We start from the raw sequence: 22,476 nt of genomic DNA on the forward strand, positions 1-22,476 counted from the left end.
CCTCTTTTTTTGACGCCAAGCCCAGAGAAATGTGTATCACGTGATTGTTCCATTCTCGCCAAGTTCTCGTCAAAAACAACTTCATCCCCTCAAATTCCGGCTCTTCACAGTTCAATCCAGGTATTCCACCCGTCCAATTCCACTCCAACAATCACAATGGCTGTATCAGTAAGTCAATTCACCCCTTAGCCTTCTCCCTCCATCGAATTCATCAACATTATCTCCTCCTGCCTCTTCCCACTCCACCCGGGGCCGAAGAGTCCGAAGCAAACAACCGATGGAGCTGACGTCGTGTGTCCAATCGTGGACACATCCCACGACCAACAGCGGAGCGCAGCTCTCAAGCTCGACTGGGCGAAAGTGTCCACCTCCCTCGGCCTCCGGGGCCAGACCGCCACATCCCTCGCCGCCTTCAAGAAGCGCAACGATGACGCCCGCCGGAAGGTGCAGCTTCTCGAAGAGCAAGCGCAGACCGTCGACTTCTCGTACTACCGCAGCGTGCTGAAGAACCAAGCCGTCGTCGATGAGATTGAGAAGCACTTCAAAACATTCAAGCCCGCCACTTTCGATGTGAACAGGCAGCTCAAGGCCATCGAGGCGTTCGAGGCACAGGCTATGAAGGACGCGGAGGAGACGAAGGGCAAGGTTGAGCTTGAGTTGCGGAGCCTTGAGAAGACGCTGGAGAATATTGAGACAGCGAGGCCGTTTGAGGACCTTACGGTCGTATGTTTTGGATCTCTCCTTAGAGATTTGTGTTTGTTTGGTTTGAGGTTTCCTTCGCTAATGGCTATTTTCTTCTTTCTTTCGCACTTGCGCAGGACGAGGTCAGCGAGGCTCGACCGGATATCATCGAGAAGACTTCCCAATTGGTCTCCAAGGGCAAATGGATGCCACCTGGCTACAAGGTTCGTTTTCAATTTTATTTTTCTGACAAATACCGCAAAGGGAACTGTCACCTTGGTCTCCTAATCTGGTTCGATGCCATCAACTATGCCTTGTGCGCATGGAACGACATGCTAACATTTGATGATTCCCCACCCTCTCAGGAACGATTCGGCGACCTTTCCTTTCTGTAAACTACAGAATTTCCCCGTTTTCCACTTCCATTTCCGTCTTCGTTTTCCCCCTTTCCTTTTGTCATCTCTAAGATATTTGTTCCATATCTATAACTTCTCAAGTATAATCAAAGCTGGCACAAAATGGGAGTGTGTGCGGGCGGTTGTGTGATTCGATTTGGGGCCTTGCGTTTTTATCAAAAACCTAGGTCCCAGGCGAGATGTATAGAATTTATGTTTTGAATTAGAATTGTTGTCTCCTATTTTTATTCCGTGTACCCCGTACTGTTCGATTCTGGGGACGACGCTCGACTTTGTCTAAATGTGTGATACAAGCCCCAACCGACGTCGTCGGCAGAGAGAATGAATCACTACATAGAGGCTGTAACCTTTGTTAAAAATCAAAAGAATGATTGTTTGGATGTTTAAAAATTCTCCAGGTCCTCCCTGCCCCCCCTTATTTTTTTTCGTATCAGATACTAACCTGGGCTCACCTAGCTTGCATCTGAAGCCTTACCACCGACGATTTAACAACACCTGTAGCGACATGGGATGCTTTGAAGGGGTGATTGATTGCCACCCGACAGTCGTCCCGTCCCGTCCATTTCCTACCTAACCAGGCGACTTTCCGGCCCAGGATGTAAGGACTCACTTCACCGCCTGCCCATTATAAGTTACAACTCAACTGTGTTTTAAAACTTCAAACGTGAATGTTACAATCTGAGGCATGATATAGCCAGAGTTCTACGGCGTCTAATTTTTCCCGTCTGGCTACGTGGGGCTTGGTGAACTGCACATGCTGATTCAGAGGCAGTCACAGAAACAAAAAGAAAAAGAAAAAGAAGAAGAAAAGAAAAGAAAAGAAAAGAAAGATCACGATGCTTTATGGTAGATGTCTTCAAAGCATAGGTTAGTCTTGGGCGCTACGTTTACATAGGGCTTTGATTATACTATACAGGCAGCTGAAGGGGGATAGGATAGTCTCCCGCCAACCCTATCAGTGACATGCTACTCGATATCAGAGTTATTTAAATCGCAGAGCCCTAAGGTAAGGTCATTTGCACGGGCTACAGGCCCTATTAGAAAAAGGAAGAAAAGGGCGCGATTGCAACTGAATGCCACGGGGTGGAAGTGCTGCCTCCGGTCACTACCTTTTCAAAACTATTAGGCCATGATGCAAAAACCAGCTGGGTGGGTTCAACAGCCACCTCGATATGTATGAAGCTCAAGGAGACGTGCAGGCTCAACCAATCACTGGAGAACTACACAACGCACGGCGACGGGAGAAAGACATAGCACGGTTGACTTGACAGGAGCCTGAAAGATGCAGCACGGGGGAGCAGGTGGTGATGAACGCCCGGCGGCCTAACCTAGCCACGCATCAATATCTGGAGACCGTCATAAAAGGCGTCACGCGTTGCGTGAACTTGTCAGCTAGTCCTGGCAAGTCGATGCTGTGGGCATATTTCACGCTTCTGGGATAATATGTACATATATGTACATGTACATGGGGGCAGGAGGTATGTTGTTCGGCGGCTTCGGCCCCAGGAACTCTGTCATGCAAGAGTATATAAACGTCACCCACTCCAACTGGCTACACTGGGCTCCCCACACCATTTCTACGACTGCTTCCCAAGGACTGCCGCCAGCGGGCAATGGTCTCTTCGGTGGTAAAACGGAAATTAAGGGATGGTCTAGAAATTGGATCAACGGATGCGGCTGGGCTGGCATGGTTATTTGCATGTTAGAATACACTATTCTCAATCATTTCCCAGAAGCATAACACTGTGTGTGTCATGGACTGAGATGGCATGCAATGTGTCAAGACCCAGCCTGCCGGCCAGAGTCATATAGATATTGTGCAACATGTTTTCACAATTCACTTATGTCACCAGCTTCAATGCCCTGTTTCAATGCAGCTATCTACAAACTAATTTCTAATGTGTCTTGAGAATATGTTTAGGAAGAGTAGTTGCTTGAGAACTGATATCAAATCCATAAAAATCATGAACAGGGGTACGTACTTCCACTTTATCCTCAGGTGGAATCAACAACTGACAGGCAAGAATTAATAAATGAACAATGCAATTTTGACTGAGAACTTATCAGTGATATAGCAATGCTTTTTTATTGATCTGTCTTGAGACAGGCAGTCATTACAGATCTTCTCTATCAAAAATTGCTAATCTGTATCATCAGTGACTTTAGAACATGATCTAGATTTTATCTTAGATGATGATACAGAAACTATGAAGTTATCACATAAATAATAATAGTGATAAAAATGTTCACTGTTGAGAAAGTGATAGAAAATTACTAAATGTCTTTTGTCTCACTAAGATAACTGGTAGATAGATATGCTGTGAAAAAATGAGATGAGATGAAAATATATTTCTTAACAGTCTGCAGAGAGAACAGAAGAGCTTAGAGTAAAAGTGGACATCAGACAACCATTGTTTACATTATAAGAATGACATACAGATCTATTTCAATGAATACTTGCTACATATATAAAGAATTATCAACATATATTAGGTGAATGAACTCAAGTCGATAAAAATTGGATCCATGTAACCTCTGTCTTATTGAGTAATGGCTGGTCAAAAATAGGGGAGAATCGGGCAGAAGAAAAAGAGTAGCTAAGGTAAACTATGTCCGGTGTGAATGATACATAAATGAGAATATGTCAAGAGAATATAATAATGAGATTGGAAAAGGGGGAAACACATTCAAGATCATCAACCATAACAAAGCATGACAAAAAAGAAAAGAAAAGAAAGAACAACATCGAGGGACTTAAAACGTAAAAAGGGATGATACGCCAAAAAGAAATACACCCCTCCCCATACACGAAAAACAACAAACGCGCGCTACGAATAATCACCAAAATTATGCAAGGCAATATCCATCCGATCCTTAACCTGCGGCGTATCATTGTCTGCCTCATCATGCGCATTCGGGCGCGCAGACTCCGTCTGCAAAGAGTAATCACCACCGACACAACCAGCAGCACTCCCCACACCATTCACCCCCCCATCCCCACCTCCATCGCCACTCCCGCTCCCGCCGCTCCCGCCGCACCCACCGACAACCCCATTCTCCATCCCCGCCGGCACAATCCTCCCCAACGCATCCACATCCGCCCCATTAGCAGCAACCCGAATATCCCTCGAGTTCGCCACGCCATGCAAAACCGCCTTCCTCGCGCTCTCGATAACCTTCACCTTCCTCCCCTCCCCGCGCACCTTCTCCAAGTGCTCGAAATAGCCCTCGGGCACGGGCGTGATGTACGAGCCGCAGAAGACGCCGACTTCGAAGTTCTGTGGCCGCGTGGGGTCGTCCTGGGAGCTTTCGACGCAGGCTTCTTTGAGGTCTGAGAGGGTTTGGAAGATTACGGTGTCGGCGCCGATGTGGCGGGCGATGGAGGCTGCGTCGCGGTTGTGTGCAACGAGTTCGCTTGGGGAGGCGAGGTCGATGCCGTAGATGTGGGCGTGGCTGTTTGGTGTTTTCTTGGTTAGTAGGTTGTGTTATATATTTGATGAGAGATGTGGGCAGGGCAGGGGGATATATATCGTGGTTGGGTGTGCATGTGCGGGTAAAACTTACGCTATTGGCGGAGCACAACTGGCAAAATGCACCGTCTTCGCACCCGCCTCACGGGCCATGGTGACGATTTCCCTGCTCGTCGTGCCGCGCACGATACTATCGTCAACAAGCAGGACATTGCGGTCCTTGAACTCCGCGGCCATGGCATTCAGCTTCCGCCGCACGCCCTTCTGCCGCGCCTTTTGCTCCGGCATGATAAACGTGCGGAACACATAGCGGTTCTTGATGAAGCCCTGGCAATAGGGTTTGTCGAGGTAGCGCGCGACACTGGCCGCGGACGTGTTTGAGGTTTCGGGGATGGGGATCACGACGTCGATTTCCTCGATGGCTTTGGCGCCCAGGGTCTTGTAGATGGTCTGCGCGAGCTTGTCGCCCATGCGCTGCCGGCTGCGGTACACGCTGATCCCGTCGATGACGGAGTCTGGGCGCGCGAAGTAGACGTATTCGAAGATGTCCGGGGTGTAGTTTTGCTTGGGGTATACTTGGCGGAAGACGGGCTTGCCTCCCTTCTGGATAATGACGGCCTCGCCTGGTTGGATGTCCTGGAACGTGGTGAAACCTAGCTGGTCGAGCGCAACGGATTCAGATGCCATCATGTAATCCATCCCCTCGCCGGTGGCGGATGGGCGCGAGCCGAGGACCAAGGGACGGATACCGTATGCGTCGCGGAAACCCAGGACGCCAAAACCGGCTATCATGGCCGTACAGGCCCAGCCGCCCTGGCAGCGCTCGTACATGCGGCTTAGACTTGTGAAGACGTCCTGGTGGTTGACGCGGGCCTTTTTCGTCTCGTTCAGCTCATTGGCGAAGACGTTGAGCATCAGCTCGCTGTCGCTGTCCGTGTTGATGTGGCGGTGGGCGTCGTAATCGAGGAAGCTCTTGAGGTCGCTGGCGTTGATGAGGTTGCCGTTGTGGGCTAGTGTGATGCCATAGGGGCTGTTGACGTAAAACGGCTGTGCTTCAGCATTGGCACTGCTGCCAGCTGTGGGGTATCTGAGATGTGCAATGCCCATGAAGCCGGGAAGGTCGGCAACGCGGGCTCCGTCGTTGAACACCTTTGCAGCCATGCCATTTCCTTTGCATTGGAATATGCGGCCGCCGGAGGCACAGGTTGAGATTCCGCAGGCATCTTGGCCACGGTGTTGGAGTAGGTAGAGGGCCTCGTGGAGGTCAATGCTGGCGCTGGCCTTGGGGTCCGCAAGGATGAGGGCTAGGATGCCGCACATATTGGGCGTGGATTATATAGAAGTAACTAGATATTTGGGAATTCTTTCTTGTCTTTCTTGTAAGCTGTCATTTTTGATACAAGAACGAAGTTGGGGGGGGGGGGGGGGCAAAGATATCAACACATTAAAATTAAAAAGAGGGAGGTAAAAAAAGTGCAAAACACAACACAAGATAGGGGTCAGAATAATTGGAGTTCTCCGCAAGAAAAATTAGGAAGTCTAACATCCATGTATTTTTTCCAACTTGTTCATCATCTGTAGGGATTATTATGTTGGTTGTGATTTGGGATGAGGGAATGTACTGCGCATACAGGGAGGGGAGACGGGCTCAAGTGACAGACAGCAACGTAACCCAGGGTCAAATTAGACCTGATACTTACTTTTTTTCTTTCCCGCTGGATTTCCTAGAAATAGGGAGAAGGAATTTATAAATTTACCACCTGGTATGGGGATATTTGGAGGGGTAAAAAGAGATCTAGTAAGAGCGAGTTGAGATGGAAAAAAAGCTTGCTTAGATCATGTTGGGTTAACGACGGCGGCGGCGGAGGCGGCGGGGAGGGGAGAGGAGCAGGAAGAGAGAGCAAATCTACAACATAATGAAGACGCGAGTAGAAAAGAAACAGAGATCGGGGGATAGGAGTAGGAGGAGACGGAGACGGAGACGGAGACTGGGAGAAGAAGAATAGCGGCGGACATGATGATTATTGAAGAAGTTATTTTCTTAGCGGAGTGAGTGGAGTTGGGCAGAAAAAAGAATAAAAAGAAGAAGGTTGCGGTTCACCGGCGGGAGAAAACTTAGATTTTTGCTAGTTAAATAACTTCTCCGCCCGCCCATTGAATCAAGGAGAACTTGATTATTATTATTATTATTATTATTATTATTATTATTACTACTACTACTACTACTATTTTCCATCTATTAATACCCGCGATGTTGTTGTTCAAAATCATATTTACTCCGTACATGGTTGTGGAAGTCTCATCCTCGGAGCTTTCTTTGCTTCCCACTCTTGATAGATGGAAAATAAAATAATACCTTAGTACTGCAGTTATTATTCATGATAATATCTGCCGTGCTTTTCAACTCCAAATAATACAACCACACACTCATCATTATTGTTTGAAGGAACAAAAACAAAAATAAAAATGAAAAATGAAAAATGAAAAATATTCCGAGTCTTGGCGTAGTCAGCTGACGTCAGCAAACCCTAAGCTGCCCCTTTTCGGAATGAACTCTCTTGTTATATATAACTAACAAACACAACAGGACATGAGTGCATGAAGGAATACATGGCATCTCCTTGAACATAGCTGCTGGATCCTGGGCGGAAGAGAGAGATATGGGTCACAGACCAGACACTGTGACTTATTACAAGTTGAAGCTGGCTTTTCTTTATGAGAAAGAAGTTAGCTCTAAACCCTTTTCTTGCAGAGACTTGATTGATATCTTTAAGTTAGTAACTTAGTTATGTGTCAGACTGATCTTTGTTGACTGCAACAACAACAACAACAACAATGAGGCTTAGTTTGTTGATGTGATTATTTATGGTCTAGAAAAGAAGAGTTTATCTTCTTGTCTACATTGTTCTTTTTTATTTATTTATTTATTTAATCATGTTTTCTTATGCTTGGATCTGCTGTCCTCTTTCAAAGAACAATAACAAGTGACTTACTCTACTCTACTGCATAAGCTCTCTATCTATCTAGGGAGATGAAGAGAGAATGCAGCTGCAAAGCTGTAATCATGAGCTATCTCTCTCTTTAATAAAGAGTTAAGATCTGAGCAGTTGATGTTCAGACACTGACTTGATTAACTGTCAGAATCTGAAGTTTTTTTCTAGACTAATAATGTATGTATAAACAGTGTCTGAAGCATTCATTGCTCCATACAAACACAACAGAATCTATGATCATTGACTGTCTCAAATTCTCGAATTCTTAAGTTCGTTATTTATCTTGTTGATGGACAGTATTCTCTGATCTTCTTCTGCTATCTTTTTGAATCTACTAAGGACTGATACCTCTCGCTTTCATCACATCTACTCTATCTATATCAGAAGTGTTTTAAGCTGAACACTTCAGCTCTGAATCTTGCCAACACCAGCTTTCTGATATCAATTTCAACCCTTTCATCTGTCAAATATTAGCTTTTACAACCCCCAACACAGAAAATGGTCCAAATAGCCCCAGGCCGTGAGCCCCCTCCGCTATTCGCGCTGACTCCAAGATCCCGCCGTCGACGCCGTCAGCAGATCCATGAATCCCACCACACCAGACATAACCGCCCACCTCCCATCGTAATAGATGAGAGCGACAGCAGTGACACCCTAGATGGCGATGAAGATAGGGAGCTAGATTTCACCGCAAGATACAACGAGGATGACTTCGTAGATGACGAGCAATTGCCCCAGATCCTCTCCAACCTCACAGCCAATATCGCCCCCTGCGTCAACCATACTGCGCCCTCCGAAGTCAAAGAAATCATCCCAGAGTTCCTTTCCGACGGCAAAACGTACAAGAGTGGGAAATCTGTGGAGCTGCGCGATGGTTCTTTTCTCCGCATTCTGGAGGTCGCAAGGGGTATGGGAGGGGAGATATCACTGCGGGGTTGGCGGCTTCAGCGACAAGATACCATGGACGGATTGATGCCTGAGCGCATCAATGAGTTGTGCTGGATCGTGAATATTTCGGACGAGGAGGCTGCTGCGGGTATAACTACCCAGGTCGACGAGGTGGGCTTACACGAAGTTAACGGCTTAAGGATCATTCGGTTTACGAACAAGCTTTATCCGATGCTACATGGTGACAATGGCGGTTTTGCGACGGAGGGTGAGCGACGGCGGGAGGGGATTCTATTCTGCCGCGCGAAGTATATCAGGGTATGGACTACTCCTTCCGCCTCTACTTCTGCTTCTCCGTCTGCCCGCAAACCACGGATGGAAGAGCAAGCAATTCAATTCCTCCGTCCGCACGAAGCAGACTCTGGCTATTCGGTTGACGCTTGTTCGCTGCGATTTCGCTGGAGAGGTGAAACGCGGCTGGGTGGAAGCTACATCGGTCAAGAAATCACACCAACAATAATAGATCTGTCAACGAACGCCCCGACAATCCTGGGCGGTACCTCAACAACCGTCCAGCAGTACACATTTGGAGATGGCTTCTGCGGTGCAGGCGGGGTATCCAGGGGCGCATTACAAGCGGGTCTCCGCTTGAACTGGGGATTTGATCACTCCCTATCCGCCATGGACTCGTTCCGGCTCAATTTCGAGAGCGCAATTGGCTATACATCTGACGTGGCGGATTTTCTCGCCAACAGCCCCGCGGAAATCATGGTGGATATCCTACACTTTTCCCCTCCCTGTCAAACTTTTTCGCCGGCGAAAACGATCGCCGCCGCCACGGACGATGATAATGAAGCGTGCATCTTCTGCGCGCGCGAGCTGCTAGAGAGAACTAAGCCTAGGGTTGTGACCATGGAGGAAACGGCGGGACTGCAACAGAGGCATGAGGAATTCCTGTTCGCGACCATAAATGCCTTTGCGGAACTGGGGTATTCTTGTCGTTGGAAATTGCTCCGGTGTCAGGATTACGGGGTCCCCCAGTCTCGTCAACGGCTGGTTATTTTGGCATCAGGGTATGTATTATTAGCCGCTTTTCTCCCTCAATCCTCACGGAGTTCTTTTTCTTCTATATGTATACATATATATACATCCCCGGTTCTATCTCAACCATCAACTCACCACCAACTTACAGACCAGGCGAACCCCTCCCCCCCTTCCCAAAACCCACCCACGGCCCCCCAGATACCTCAAACACTCAACCATACAACACCCCCGTCCTCCCCCGCTACCGTACCATCCACGACGCCATCTCCGCAATCCCTCCTAACCACCCAGACCACGACGTCCCGTACGCCAGCAGACGCCCGATGGCCCGACCACCCTACGACCCGCACACGCAAGCAAAGACCATAACCTGCAACGGCGGCGAGAACTACCACCCGAGCGGCACGCGCACGTTCACGTACCGCGAGTTTGCATGCCTGCAGACGTTCCCGCTTGAGCATCGGTTTTGCGGGAAGAGCGTTAAGAGGCAGATTGGGAATGCGGTGCCGCCGGTGCTGGGGCGGGCGATCTTTTTGGAAGTGAGGAGGGCGCTGGAAGGGGTTGATGGGGTTGATGGTGATGTGGAGAAGGGGAAGAGGAAGGGAAAAGTTGGTGGTGGGGTTGGTGTTGGTGTTGATGCTGACGTGAGGGAGATGGTGGAGATACTGTGAGTGAGTGTTTGAACGGATCTGTGTGTGTTTCATTCTGAAGGGATTGAGCGGCCTGTATGATGTGTGGTGGCATGTAGATGAAAGAAGAAATTTTCTATCTTGCTATACGTTGTTGACGCTATGATATGAAACGTGTACGGCCGTGTTGGGTATGGATGCCTTCTTTGTGCTATTTTCGTTGTCCCTCTGTCTTGATCTGCTCATTTTTTGTCTTATCGTTGTACATACTTTCATGTCTGGACATCTTTCTCATCTCTGCCATCTATGTTGAAATCTTTGTTCTTGTTCTTGGTTTTGGTTTTTTTTTTCTTTTTCTTTTTTGTTCCATGCACTACTGGAAGCTGGAGTGGGAGTTCTGTACCGCTGAAATGTTTCCCATCTGCCAATATGTATGCTAGATTACGCTAGTTGTCAGGGATTTTATTTTCCATCAACGATTCTGGTATTCCTAATTCGCTATTGCTTGCTTCAATCTCGTGGCCTTCTCATCAATATTAGGAAAATTCCATGTCGCATTTACGGAATGTTACATCTGTTTCCTCTCCAATATTCACGCCTTGCCGAGTTGTGAGAACATCTCTGGATAGGGGCAATTTATGTAGGTAGGCTACTGAAACTCGTACCGACTAGTGCACAGTACATATAGCCTTGGGGGGGGGGAATTCTCCTCCTAAAGATAGCGCTGCGCAGCAGATAAAGACTTATACAACGTGTGATATCCTCCCACCTCCTCCACCGCCCTCTCCATTCCACTTCCCCCCCCTTCTTTAAACCGACATACTTCCTCCCCACACTTACACACCCTATGCCGCGGCATAAAATACTCATCCCCATAATCCACCGTAATCTCTTCAAACATCTCAATATCCCTAATAGCCCTCACGAGCACACGCGCACGATCCCCCACCACCGTGGAGACAAAAACCACTCCCGCCCGACACGAGTGGTTCATATACCTCGTCCAATTCCCATAGACAGCCGCATCGATGACGCCAATCGACCGTCCATGTAGGGTATGATGGAGCCCGTAGGTAGAACCGAGGCGATAGGCCGGATCGCGAATCTCACCGACATACTCACCTATGAAGGTGCCTGCTTTGATGGAACGGAGGCTGCGGACGCCGATGCCGCGATCGGGGTACTCGCGCAGCTCGAGGAGTGGGTGTTTCTCTTCCGCTAGCTCGAGCTGGCATTCGCATATCTGTGGGCTGGTGCATATAGCGCAGTTGCCATCGCCGGGTTGGCGGCGGAGATTTTCGGAAGGGTCGAAGACATCTCGAAAGAAGCGAGATCTGGTGATGTTTTCTTGTCTCCTGGTGAAGTGTTTGGGGTGGTAGATGGCTTTTTGGGCCAGGTCGATGACGTAGGGATACGTATCCTGCTCTTCGACTCCTAACTTTCCACCTTTATCTAGCCGGGCCGCGATGGGGTCAGCGAGGGACCAGCTCAGGCAACGGACTTCCGCGAAGAGTTCAATGCTGATGTCGTTTGAGCGGATTAGGGTGTACAGCTCCTTCCAGAGTTCATCGCCGTCGCCGTCCCCAGCAGCAGCAGCGGCGATGAAGTGAGTTGAATGGCTGCAGATCCCCAGAATCATCCAGCTTAGCGACTTGCCTAGGTCTATAAAACGCTGTAGCTGAAGGTCGCGTGGGGCGTCTTCATTCATCATGGCTTCTCCGACGGATGACAGGGTGCGGCTTGCGGTGGCTGCGAAGGTGTTGGGGTTTGTTGACATGTGCTCTAGTGAGTTATTCTGACTTTCAAGAGAGGCAAGATGGATATCAAGGTATATCTGTTCCATGATTAGCAGAGCTTGTGCTTTGATTTCAAGGGATACGGCAGCGCGATTCTTTGAGCGTCGTGTCATCCACGACGGCTTCCCAAGGGACACCATAGGTTCGTTGGCACAGGGATATCAAACAAGATGTGAATGAAAGGCAGGATCGTATATTCAAATATGATTTTTGTAAGAGTAAAGCGGTCGATAGCAGTGTAGAACTATGAACGTGTACTGCAATGATATCAAGCTGTTTTATAGCTTTAGTTTGTCTTGACACGGAGGCCAAAAAAGAGGACCCGAGAGAAACCTGGAAATAATAAGGAACGTGCCGTGGACAAAAGGCTTTGTCTGACACATGATGGACACTGGGTAGTGTCACTCTCCTTCATACAAGGTAGTACGATAACTCTAGGGTACATAATAAAGAATGATTGCGGTGGAAACATCCGTAGCGAGCGGGCAAACAAACAGATCATTTACAAACGATCGTTCATTTGTTATTGTGGTGATGGCAATGCAAATAAGAGACAAAGCATATAACTTATTAATAGAAAGAAATAATAATTCACGAATATGGTCAGCATATAGAGACATCTTCCACTCCCGGGTAAAGTTGAAGCTCGCTAATTCCCCAATGCAGCAATTTTGAAGCATCCGGCGATGTTCTTAGCCCAGCTTCGGCACCAGCATCAGATAAGATAAGATAACTATCGGATGCGACCGAACCACTCAATCTTTCGCTCGTAGCCGAGCCTCGTGATATCGGGAATACGCACAGTTAACTTACTGATTAATACGTCCTAGTTAGTCTCCGATAACTCATACAAACCAAGCTAGTATCCGATAATACCAATACCATACCGGCTGGATGCGGGTCTGTTTTCGGCGTATCCTCGGCTCGGCAACCATGGTTGAGACAAATACCCCACGTGACTATCTCCCCAAACTCCGAACTTCTTCCCCCAAGCAAGAAACGCATTGAACTTGAACTGCTTCAAGACACACATCAAGGACAACATCTCTCAAGTAAGGAATTCCAGATCAATTGCGTTCTCCCTCTCCCCTACCTTTTGTTGCTTGTATATAATCTGCTGGATCCTGTTTCCTGTTGCTGAGTTGTTGTAAACAGAAGTGCATACTACCCTACACTTGCTTCCGACCATGTCTGTCGCCAGCCAAACCCTGCGACAGCTGTCTTCCCGCGCCCCACGATCTCTTCCCCTCCGCCAACTCACAACCTCATCTCTAGCAGCCTCCTCTCTTCGCCCGTCTTCCTCCAGATCAGCTTTCTCTAGCAAGCTTTTGCAATCCAGATCTTCCTTTTCCACAATGTCCGCCCTCAACTCTGCTGCTCCGGTCACCCCGACTCCGGCTCGTGAATATGACCCTGAAATCAATGATATGGCTAGCTACATTCACCACTACAAAGTCGATTCAGATCTCGCGGTATGGAATTGCAATTCCTAAATAAAATAGCTCTCCCAATTTGCTGTACAAATTAATGTTTACTGAAACGAATTGCTTTCTAGTTTGATACTGCCCGCTGGGTCTTCCTTGACACTCTAGGGTGTGGATTGGAGGCTCTGAAATTCAAGGAGTGCACGAAGCTCCTGGGTCCTATTGTTGAGGGAACTGTTGTTCCCAATGGTACCAAGGTCCCTGGAACTCCATATCAGCTCGACCCCGTCAATGGTGCTTTCAACATCGGTGCCATGGTCCGGTGGTTGGACTACAATGATTGCTGGTTAGCTGCTGAGTGGGGTCATCCTTCTGACAACTTGGGCGGTATCCTTGCCGTCGCTGACTGGATCTCGCGGACAAACCGCGCTGGCGGATCCCTGGGCAACGGCAAAATCCTCACTGTTCGTGATGTGCTCGAGGCTATGATTAAGGCCCACGAAATCCAGGGCGTTCTCGCTCTCGAGAACTCTTACAACAAAGTCGGCTTGGATCACGTGGTACTGGTCAAGATTGCTACAACAGCTGCTGTCTCCAAGCTGCTTGGTCTGAATGAGAAGCAGACCGCCGATGCCCTCACCCAGGCGTGGGTTGATGGTCAGAGCTTGCGAACCTACAGACACTCTCCCAACACCATGTCGAGAAAGTCGTGGGCTGCCGGTGACGCTTGCCAGCGCGCCGTCAACCTCGCCCTCAAGGTCCAAAGGGGTGAGACTGGTGTGCCCACTGTCCTCTCTGCTCCAGTCTGGGGCTTCTACGATGTCCTGTTCAAGGGCAACAAGTTCAAGTTCCAGCGCCCCTATGGCAGCTACGTGATGGAGAACGTACTCTTCAAGGTCTCCTGGCCTGGTAAGTTTTCTTCGTGCTATGAAAGCGTTTCCCACTCCATAGATAACACCCGCTAACGCATCATGTACAGCTGAATTCCACTCGCAAACCGCCATTGAGGCTGCGACCCACATCAACAAGACCTTGGCCAGCATGGGCAAATCCGCCAAGGACATCAGGGATGTCACCATCCGCACCCACGAGGCCTGCGTCCGCATCATCGACAAACAATTCAAGCCCATGGACAACTTCGCTGACCGCGACCACTGCATCCAGGTTAGTCCTACAATCACCCCCCCATCCCTCAGACCTCTTCATTAAAATAACATACTGACACTGAATTAGTACATGGTTGCCACCATGCTTGTCTTCAACCGCCTCGTCGCAACCGATTACACCGACGGCTCCGAAGCCGCCACCTCTGAGCTCCTCGAGTCTCTCCGCAAGCGCATCAAGTGCGTTGAGGACCCACAGATGACCAAGGACTACCACGACCCAGCCCTCCGCACCATCCCCAACGCCCTGACCGTTACCCTAAACGACGGCACTGTCCTCGACGAGGTCGTGGTCGATGCGCCGCTCGGCCACCGCCTACGTCGTGAAGAGGCCAAGCCTGAAATCCTTGCCAAGTACAAGAGACACCTCGAGGGGCACTATGATGCTACCAAGGTTGACCAGCTTATTAAGCTTGGCCTTGACCAGAAGACCCTTGAGGCTATGGACATTGATAAGTATGTCGATCTGTACGTGAAGGAAAAAGTCGATTTTTAGACTTGAGGATTAGGGCGCCGGTGGCTACGTCGTCCTGAGATGGACATATTTTAAAATGTAAAATGTATATACATAGATTAAAAGTATGCCAGAGGGTGGGTGCGGGTGTTTTCTTCTGACTTGAAATGCCAATTAGGTTCATGGTTAATAAAGCAGTTGAGGGAGAACTCCTGTGTCTATGATTATGAACTAGGTTTTCATATTTCCAATCAAAATTTATCTTTGTATCTATTTCCTTTTCTACACATAATTCTAAATTCACTTCCTCAATCATGATTCTAGCTCTTCACTACACTACCGCTTTCTGGGTATCCTATCACACCGTCATCTTAAATATAGTAACTTTTATGTACTCTCTCTTGTACAAATTCTGTTTTTTCATTTGTATTCTATTGGCAAAGGAAGTATATAACCTCATAACATATATAACGTGTGATGTTTTATACTTCTAGATATATTACTTAAATCTAATTGTCAAACTGTTCATGAAAGGCCTTTTCGTTCGCTACTCCCACGGAGGTACATTTTCATTATTAACAAACACTCAGAGTATAACATTCAAAACTCTCGAACACGAAGGACGAAGCCATTCAAGATCTCTATAACGGCGGCTACACACGCATCAAATCGCTCGAACAGAACTTGATAAGTGGCAAGCAGTTACATAAAGGAGCTCAATGGCCCTCTAAACACTCTCGCCTGCAGCACGCCGGATACACTCCACGACCAATCTCGGATTACTCAGATGCGGCGCATGGCCCTCCTGGCAACGTACAACTTCCATGGCATCGCCGGCCTGCGCAACCATCTTCTCCTGGATGTATGGCGGGACGGCCAGGTCATTCTCACACAAAATGAACGTACTTGGGATTTCTCGATAGGCCGTGTACGTCACAGGCACTCCCATCGGGGCTATGGGTTGGGCTCCTAGCAGATCGAGGGCCTCCTCTACGTCCTTGGGATCGCAGCCGCCGCTATAGACGATTTGGCGGGTCGTTTCCCGGTCAGGAACTATCATCCCAGCCTGATGAGGTACTCAGTTTATTTTTGAATCAGACAGGGCGCATGATTATGGGTCGAGAAGCGCCGTAATTAGAAGGTTGGGTGGAAGGAAGAGCATTGTTCAGTATCATGGGTGTTTTCCTTTTACATACCTCATTGATAGGCGTCATGCCCTTGGGATATTTCTTCATGCCCTCCTGATACGCCAACGCCAACTCTTTCTCCTTCGGCGTTTGCGGTACGATCAGGGTCGCCTGGCTCTGTCCTTCAACGAGTGCCACCGCGGTCATATAGATAAGACCCACGACACCCCCCTTCAAGCCATATTTTTCACGATCCCGCTTGCCCAGCCCCTTTACCGCCTCGCCCATCGCGACGCCGCCAAATGAATGCGCGAGTGCAATCACATCCCTTCCCGCTTCGACGTTCTCCATGACCACACGCCGTACCGCCTGGGCGTCCTGGTCCCAGCTGCGGTGCGGAGGGTTGGAGTCCAGTGACGGCGGGGTAACGGCTGTCGCTTCATAGTTGCATTTTGCGAGTTCGTCGATTAATCGCTGGTAGTGTTCGGCCCTGTGGCAGGAGCCGGGCACGATCACGACGACGGGCTTGGTAGGCATTATCGAGGACGTTTGAGTAGAACAAGATGAAGTAAATTCTGTTGACGAAAGGTGGGCATTCAACAAGGAGAATGATGGGGATTTTGAAATTCGTCCATATTGTCATTCTATGGATCAATAAGCATAGCTCATGAAGCTGAACGACTGACATATCAAGGCCCCTACTTACCAAGACTGCCTCTATCTTCTAGGGCCAGGATCTCTTTGAAGCTGGGTCTGTCCATGGATGTTGTAAGCTGAATTTATAGCTGCAAAACTGGTTCTATTGTTATTTTTAGTCTGAAGTATCTCCATTTGTCAACTAGAGTGTTCAGCTTGCAAGGAATATCACCAGTCTAAGAAACTATATAATTGTTTAGTGCTTATGGAGTTTGAATCGCCATAGTCAGTCAGCAGCTAAATTATCCTTCTAATTTTTCGTGTTCCTAGCGGCCAAAGGTAAATAATTGATTATATACTATATTTATTTGTTTAACAGATGCATGTGGTATATTCAAATGCCCTGCATCTTCATTGTTCTCATTCGATATTTGCATGCCCATTCCAAAAAGAAGAAAAATCACATAGCCCCTTCATCAATGTCCATGTCCAGCATCAAATGGAGTAACAAAGGGGTGCTAAACAAGCTGAAAAAACTCCCATATCCCGCGAAAAATGACTTTCAGAAATCCAGCTGAGAATAGAACTATTAAAGCCATGAGCCTGCATAACTGAGAAACATATACCAAAACGGAAGCAACTCTCAAATCCTAAAAAAAAGGAACGCCACATTCGGAAGATTTCACCCGCGAACCGACGTTTCTTTTCCTTGGAAACTATACCGAAAGTCCTTTCTGAAACACTACCCAGATACACTTAGAGCATTACCGTGTGCCAACTAATTTGTGCAAGTAGCATGACTGCCGCTACAAAGATGGCTGCATACGACGATTCATGCAAGCCTCCTGCAGCTGAATTCCCACTATCCCCTTCCGCATCAGCTCCTAGAAGTACACCGGAGCTGTCAAAGGGTGTGCTAGTGGGGCTTTCCGTAACGACCACAGTACTTGTTCGCGGTTTTCCTGCAGATGCCAACGGGGCGTCGGAGGCGAACAGAGAAGTAGACGGGGAATCGGATGGGGAAGAAGATGGGGTTGTAGGGGCTGGTCTGGTGAGTGATTGGTCTGATGATGATTGGGAATCTAGGCTTGCCAGTGAAAGTGAAAGCGAAGGTAAAGTGACAGAGTTGAAAGTAAATGTGAACGGAAAAGAACCTGGTGCTGTGTCATCTGTCATTGACGCTGTGCTGGAGGGCGAAGTGCTCGGCGGAGAAGTGGTAATAGATACAGGAGTGGAGATAGAAGAAGAAGTCGCTTGTGTGCCAATTGGTATGAATACTCGTGCAGACGTTGAAGATGAAGGACTCTGCCCAAGCTCACCAGCATTCCCATCAACTCTAATCGCCATCCCGACCCGCGGCGGCTGGAGGTTATTCGCAGCTTCGAATGCCTTTAGATCGAACGGCTCCGTGGAGCCAGCGCCGTTACTGGGTACGGCACTTAGTTGTACCAGTTCTTGGCCCCGTTGTTGGTATAGAAGGAACGAAAACTGGTGTGCTCCACTAGCTACAGATGGTGGTTCATATGGGACAGCCGGCTCCCCTGTCGCTTCAAGCCTGGTCTTGTCACCAGTCGCTTTGAAGCCAGTCTGAAGATATTGTACTTTCCGCGCGATATCATCGGTCGTGTCGAGCATTACGATTGTGTACGAGATGGCACGATTGACGCCAGAGCTGTCGCCAAGAGCGAAAGTGGGTGGACTGCGGATATCTGGATGGATGGTAAGAATTGGCATACACTGAGAGAGAATTGGAAAAGGGAATAATCTAACCACCTATGCTGACCGTTTGGCCATTTGTAATACCCTCAGATGCATCGCCACTAAAACTGACTTGGAGACCCTCTGTGGCAGAGGCCGAGAATGATTGGGCTAGGTCTGCTGGGACGGCAACTTTCTGGGAAGCAGCGAGTGCAAAGAGCGCTGTCACGAAGAACAAGTGGGATTTCATGATACCAGAATTTGTGCTGGTACATTTATCGTATACGTATATTAAAGGCTGATAAAGGTAGTTGGACTTGCAAGAACGTAATTACTCTGCTTGTATGGTATGGTACTATCAAAGCAATAGAGAGGTATATCAACGAAAGATATTTGTGCCGAACAGACAGAAAATAGTAGAATAGACCAAAATAAAAATAAAAATACCCAAAAAGTTCGATCCGATCCAAAGGATCTATAAATTGCCTTTAGACCTTATATATAGCATTTTCCATATCAAGATGGAATCCCGAAACGGGGAATTTTGAAATGGGCGGCAAGCTCTAATGCATCCTTGACACAATCAAGGCATGAGGGCTATGCTTCATTGAGACGGTAGCGGAGTGGGTATATAGAGCATCACTTCATCAATTGTCTGAGGTTAGCACTGGTGTTTGCCGTTTTGGATGTTATCGGGCTTGATTTGAGATTCTTGACGTTTCAGGCGTGTCGCAGACATTAGGATAGCAGCTGACAGGTTCAAATTGGGAAAATGTGGCAATGCTCTCGCAATTAGCGAGCCAGCGGTACTCATTATATTTTTCTCGCACGGCATCCATTCACCGTGCTCATGAATTGCAATCGGTTGGTGTGTAACTACTCTGTAGTTGTATGTAGATTAAGGAGTGATTGAGTTGAAGATCATCAGAAAAAAAGTTGGAGGGCTTTCGGGTCATGTGAACCAAAAAACCCTAATTCAAGATCCATCCGCAAACTTCTTGATATCAGATATCAAATTTTGTTCTTTGCATGAATAACCTAGCCTGACAATTAGTTCTCCTAAATGCGGTTTTGAATTACTTGCCATTTGCTACTATTTGTGCTATACCCAACGAAGGCGGATGTTATGAAGCCCAACTCTTTACTCGAAAATGCAACGAAACTAAGCCAACACCCTGAATATCAGGTTACCAGACACCACACGACCATAGTTAATGTTCCCGCTCGTCATTTGCAATAGAAAGCAAGCAAATCATTGCAGTTAGGGTTATCAAGTCACATAACCGACGGGCCATCTCCGTTCCAGCTTCACTATCTCCACCTCCACTCTCTCTCTATCCCATCGTATCGTCGCTGGTTAAGCTCTCCCCCGCTAATTTCTAAAGTGGACTACCCGCGCTATGGAAAAACTGGGGTGGAACTTCGTGGTTCCTAGCAAATCAGGCCTTCGGCCCGTTGAGGCCTTTACCTAGGCAAAATGGCGGTTCTGCTACCGGTCGGTTTGGGCGCCTACCTGTCTACGATGGAGATGAGCCGAGGATATGATAGTCCAGTGGGGGAAGTTGTTGGGGGATAAGAGAGTCGCAGCATAGCTAGCTATCTATGGCTTTCTGGTGTAGAGAGTTCCTATACCCCCGCTTAATACTTTCTTTCTCTTTGTTCAATCTCTATGCTGTCTTGAGCGGCGATAGACTTGAATCTTGTGTTACGCCGTTGTAGTTGACACCTTTCTTCCGGCTGTGTTTCAATTGCCGGTTGAAATTCCGGCACATCCCAAGTACCTGGACACTCTTGTGTCCAGTAACAGTAACCCCTTTCTGAGGAACAGAGAGCACTTCCCGTTGTCACGAAGAAGAGGAGTGTGATACACTTGAAATAAGATGGTCTTGGGTACACCACACCCCTAACCGATCTTTTACGGACTACGACTTGGGCTAACAGATTGGTATGAGTAGCTACTGCTGCCGCCGTTGCTGGTGTCGGTGCCTTGGGGGCCTATCTTGATGGCAAGTACCAGCTCAGAAAGGACATCTACACGGTCCATCGGACCAGTCGCAGTGAACGTATTGCTGTCCGTGCGAGTAAGTAATTCTCCTTGTTCCTGATTTGATATATCCCAAGCCGGTCTAACAGTTCGTGTTTCAACCATAATGTAGCGGCCGAAGGTCGGTTAAATGTGTGGTATGTCTTCAAGGCCGTCGTCAAACAGTTCCCCGATGCGCTCTGTATTTGGTCAAGGACCGGCTCCTATACCTTCCAGCAGGTTCTCGATATTGCCTGCCAGTATGGCAACTATTTCCTTTCTATTGGCGTGAAGCGTGGCCAGCTGGTGGCATTCTATCTGCAGAACTCCCCAGAGTTTGTTTTCGCATGGCTCGGCCTGTGGGCTATCGGATGTGGCCCCGCGATGATCAACTACAACCTCACGGGAGCTGGGCTTATTCACTGCCTCAAACTCAGCGAAGCGGAAATCCTACTTGTGGACGCGGACCCGGAAATCACAGCGCGGATTAATGACCAGAGGACCGAGATTGAAAATGATGTGAAGATGCATCCCATATTGTTAGATGATTCTCTGAAGAGTCACATCTCCTCGTTCCCGACAACTGTAGCCGACAAAAGCCTTGCTCGCAGCATGGAGGGTGGCTTCCCATCCATGCTTCTCTACACATCAGGCACAACTGGGTTGCCCAAGGGGTGCGCATTTACCATGCTTCGGTTGCATACGACGATCTTCCAAAAGCATCTACGCGATAAAAAGGGCTATGGAGGCGACCGGTGGTACGTGTGCATGCCGATGTATCATGGTACCGCCTCAGTCTGCGTCATGGCCTGCATTCTCACTGGTGTGAGCATTGCGATAGCCAAGAAGTTCAGTACAAGCAGGTTCTGGAAAGACATCCATGACTCCGAATCGACATACTTCGTTTACGTTGGAGAAACAGCTAGATATCTCCTTGCGGCTCCACCCTCGCCATTAGATCGCGGCCACAAACTTCGCTGCATGTACGGCAACGGTCTGCGACCCGACGTCTGGGAGAAATTCCAGGAGCGGTTCGGTATTGCGAACGTTGCAGAGTTCTTCAGTAGCACAGAGGGTCTATTTGCCCTGATCAATTACGACAGTGGTCCCTACCAATCCCGCTGCGTTGGACACCACGGCGCCATCCTACGCCGCCTGATGACGTCTATGTCCCCGTCGTTATCGACCCCATGACCGGAGACATGTACCGCGATCCAAAAACCGGCTTCGCAACCCGCGCTCCCTACAGCGAAGGCGGCGAAATCATCATCTCCGTCCCCGACGAATCCGCCTTCCAGGGCTACTGGAAGAACCCCGACGCGACAGCCAAGAAGTTCGTCCGGGACGTTTTCAAGAAAGGCGACATCTATTATCGCACCGGCGACGCCCTGCGCCGCACAGATGACGGCCACTGGCACTTCCTCGACCGTCTCGGCGACACATTCCGCTGGAAATCCGAGAACGTGTCCACCGCAGAAGTAGCGACCGTGCTGGGCGAATACCCCGGTGTCGCGGAGGCAAACGTCTACGGCGTCTCCGTCCCCACCCACGAAGGCCGTGCTGGCTGTGCGGCTATCCTCATCGAGCCCGACCAGCGGGCCAACTTCGACTTTGCCGCTCTTGTCCGCTATGCGCGCGAAAGGCTGCCCAAGTATGCGGTGCCGGTGTTCCTGCGCCTCGTTGAAGCTTCCAACCATACCCACAACCAGAAGCAGAACAAGGTTCCCCTGCGAGATGAGGGTGTTGATCCTGATAAAGTAGGGACGAAGGTTTCTGAAGGGAGGGATGACCAGTTCTTGTGGCTTCTTCCGCAGAATGATACGTACGTGGAGTTTGGGCGGAGGGAATGGGACGCCCTTGTCAACGCGCGTGTTAAACTATGAAGTGGTCTTTGTGATACAATAATTATGCATATTTTACTCTTTTCGTTGTATCAGAATTTGGTGGTGGCCCGCCTTTTTCGTCCAGTATTAAGCCCAAAACTTACATCTTCAACCACAGGTTTACGTTAGTTAGTACAACGCTGCTCTTATT

General features: G+C 48.6%; 9 protein-coding genes across 11 annotated transcripts; 5 read left to right on the plus strand and 4 right to left on the minus strand.

Moving 5' to 3' along the window:
* Positions 1-3: 3 nt before the first annotated feature.
* On the plus strand, positions 4-3,168 carry BDCG_06751 (ATP synthase subunit D, mitochondrial). Its single transcript, XM_045422503.1, has 5 exons — positions 4-168; positions 328-723; positions 819-905; positions 1,047-1,495; positions 1,567-3,168. The coding sequence occupies exons 1-4, from the start codon at positions 157-159 to the stop codon at positions 1,074-1,076; spliced, it is 525 nt and encodes a 174-aa protein (XP_045278132.1). The 5' UTR covers positions 4-156; the 3' UTR covers positions 1,077-1,495; positions 1,567-3,168.
* A 231-nt stretch (positions 3,169-3,399) lies between these two features.
* Positions 3,400-6,712, minus strand: BDCG_06753. 2 transcript variants are annotated; one of them, XM_045422504.1, is made up of 3 exons: positions 6,268-6,712; positions 4,662-5,930; positions 3,400-4,550 (listed from the first exon to the last, which is right to left on the minus strand). In XM_045422504.1, exons 2-3 carry the CDS (start codon positions 5,885-5,887, stop codon positions 3,926-3,928), a joined length of 1,851 nt encoding a protein of 616 aa, XP_045278133.1. In that variant the 5' UTR covers positions 5,888-5,930; positions 6,268-6,712; the 3' UTR covers positions 3,400-3,925. The 2 variants fall into 2 exon arrangements, with proteins under 2 accessions (XP_045278133.1, XP_045281821.1); XM_045422505.1 differs by having other exon boundaries at positions 3,535-4,550; positions 4,662-5,934; positions 6,268-6,627.
* Positions 6,713-7,493: 781 nt separating this feature from the next.
* BDCG_06754 (C-5 cytosine methyltransferase DmtA) lies at positions 7,494-10,823 on the plus strand. Its single transcript, XM_045422506.1, has 2 exons — positions 7,494-9,521; positions 9,641-10,823. The coding sequence occupies exons 1-2, from the start codon at positions 8,059-8,061 to the stop codon at positions 10,161-10,163; spliced, it is 1,986 nt and encodes a 661-aa protein (XP_045278134.1). The 5' UTR covers positions 7,494-8,058; the 3' UTR covers positions 10,164-10,823.
* Positions 7,515-12,610, minus strand: BDCG_06755. 2 transcript variants are annotated; one of them, XM_045422508.1, is made up of 2 exons: positions 9,639-12,610; positions 7,515-9,501 (listed from the first exon to the last, which is right to left on the minus strand). In XM_045422508.1, exon 1 carries the CDS (start codon positions 12,055-12,057, stop codon positions 10,834-10,836), a length of 1,224 nt encoding a protein of 407 aa, XP_045281822.1. In that variant the 5' UTR covers positions 12,058-12,610; the 3' UTR covers positions 7,515-9,501; positions 9,639-10,833. The 2 variants fall into 2 exon arrangements, with proteins under 2 accessions (XP_045281822.1, XP_045278135.1); XM_045422507.1 differs by having other exon boundaries at positions 7,515-12,607.
* Positions 12,611-12,820: 210 nt separating this feature from the next.
* BDCG_06756 (2-methylcitrate dehydratase) lies at positions 12,821-17,060 on the plus strand. The gene is made up of 5 exons (XM_045422509.1): positions 12,821-12,969; positions 13,073-13,389; positions 13,473-14,250; positions 14,321-14,505; positions 14,575-17,060. Exons 2-5 carry the CDS (start codon positions 13,105-13,107, stop codon positions 14,998-15,000), a joined length of 1,674 nt encoding a protein of 557 aa, XP_045278136.1. The 5' UTR covers positions 12,821-12,969; positions 13,073-13,104; the 3' UTR covers positions 15,001-17,060.
* On the minus strand, positions 15,357-16,772 carry BDCG_06757 (uncharacterized protein). Its single transcript, XM_045422510.1, has 2 exons — positions 16,155-16,772; positions 15,357-16,024 (listed from the first exon to the last, which is right to left on the minus strand). Exons 1-2 carry the CDS (start codon positions 16,620-16,622, stop codon positions 15,686-15,688), a joined length of 807 nt encoding a protein of 268 aa, XP_045278137.1. The 5' UTR covers positions 16,623-16,772; the 3' UTR covers positions 15,357-15,685.
* On the minus strand, positions 16,953-19,323 carry BDCG_06758 (uncharacterized protein). The gene is made up of 2 exons (XM_045422511.1): positions 18,492-19,323; positions 16,953-18,430 (listed from the first exon to the last, which is right to left on the minus strand). Exons 1-2 carry the CDS (start codon positions 18,667-18,669, stop codon positions 17,478-17,480), a joined length of 1,131 nt encoding a protein of 376 aa, XP_045278138.1. The 5' UTR covers positions 18,670-19,323; the 3' UTR covers positions 16,953-17,477.
* A 976-nt stretch (positions 19,324-20,299) lies between these two features.
* Positions 20,300-21,636, plus strand: BDCG_17382 (uncharacterized protein; the record flags this gene model as incomplete). Its single annotated transcript, XM_045426515.1, has 3 exons — positions 20,300-20,309; positions 20,375-20,500; positions 20,576-21,636. 3 exons carry the CDS (start codon positions 20,300-20,302, stop codon positions 21,634-21,636), a joined length of 1,197 nt encoding a protein of 398 aa, XP_045281823.1.
* An 8-nt stretch (positions 21,637-21,644) lies between these two features.
* On the plus strand, positions 21,645-22,325 carry BDCG_17383 (uncharacterized protein; the record flags this gene model as incomplete). The annotated part of the gene is made up of 1 exon (XM_045426516.1): positions 21,645-22,325. The coding sequence occupies one exon, from the start codon at positions 21,645-21,647 to the stop codon at positions 22,323-22,325; it is 681 nt and encodes a 226-aa protein (XP_045281824.1).
* Between the last annotated feature and the right edge of the window lie 151 nt (positions 22,326-22,476).

This window comes from Blastomyces dermatitidis, assembly GCF_000003525.1.
Source record: "Blastomyces dermatitidis ER-3 genomic scaffold supercont1.7, whole genome shotgun sequence".
NCBI classification, from domain to species: Eukaryota; Fungi; Ascomycota; class Eurotiomycetes; order Onygenales; family Ajellomycetaceae; genus Blastomyces; species Blastomyces dermatitidis.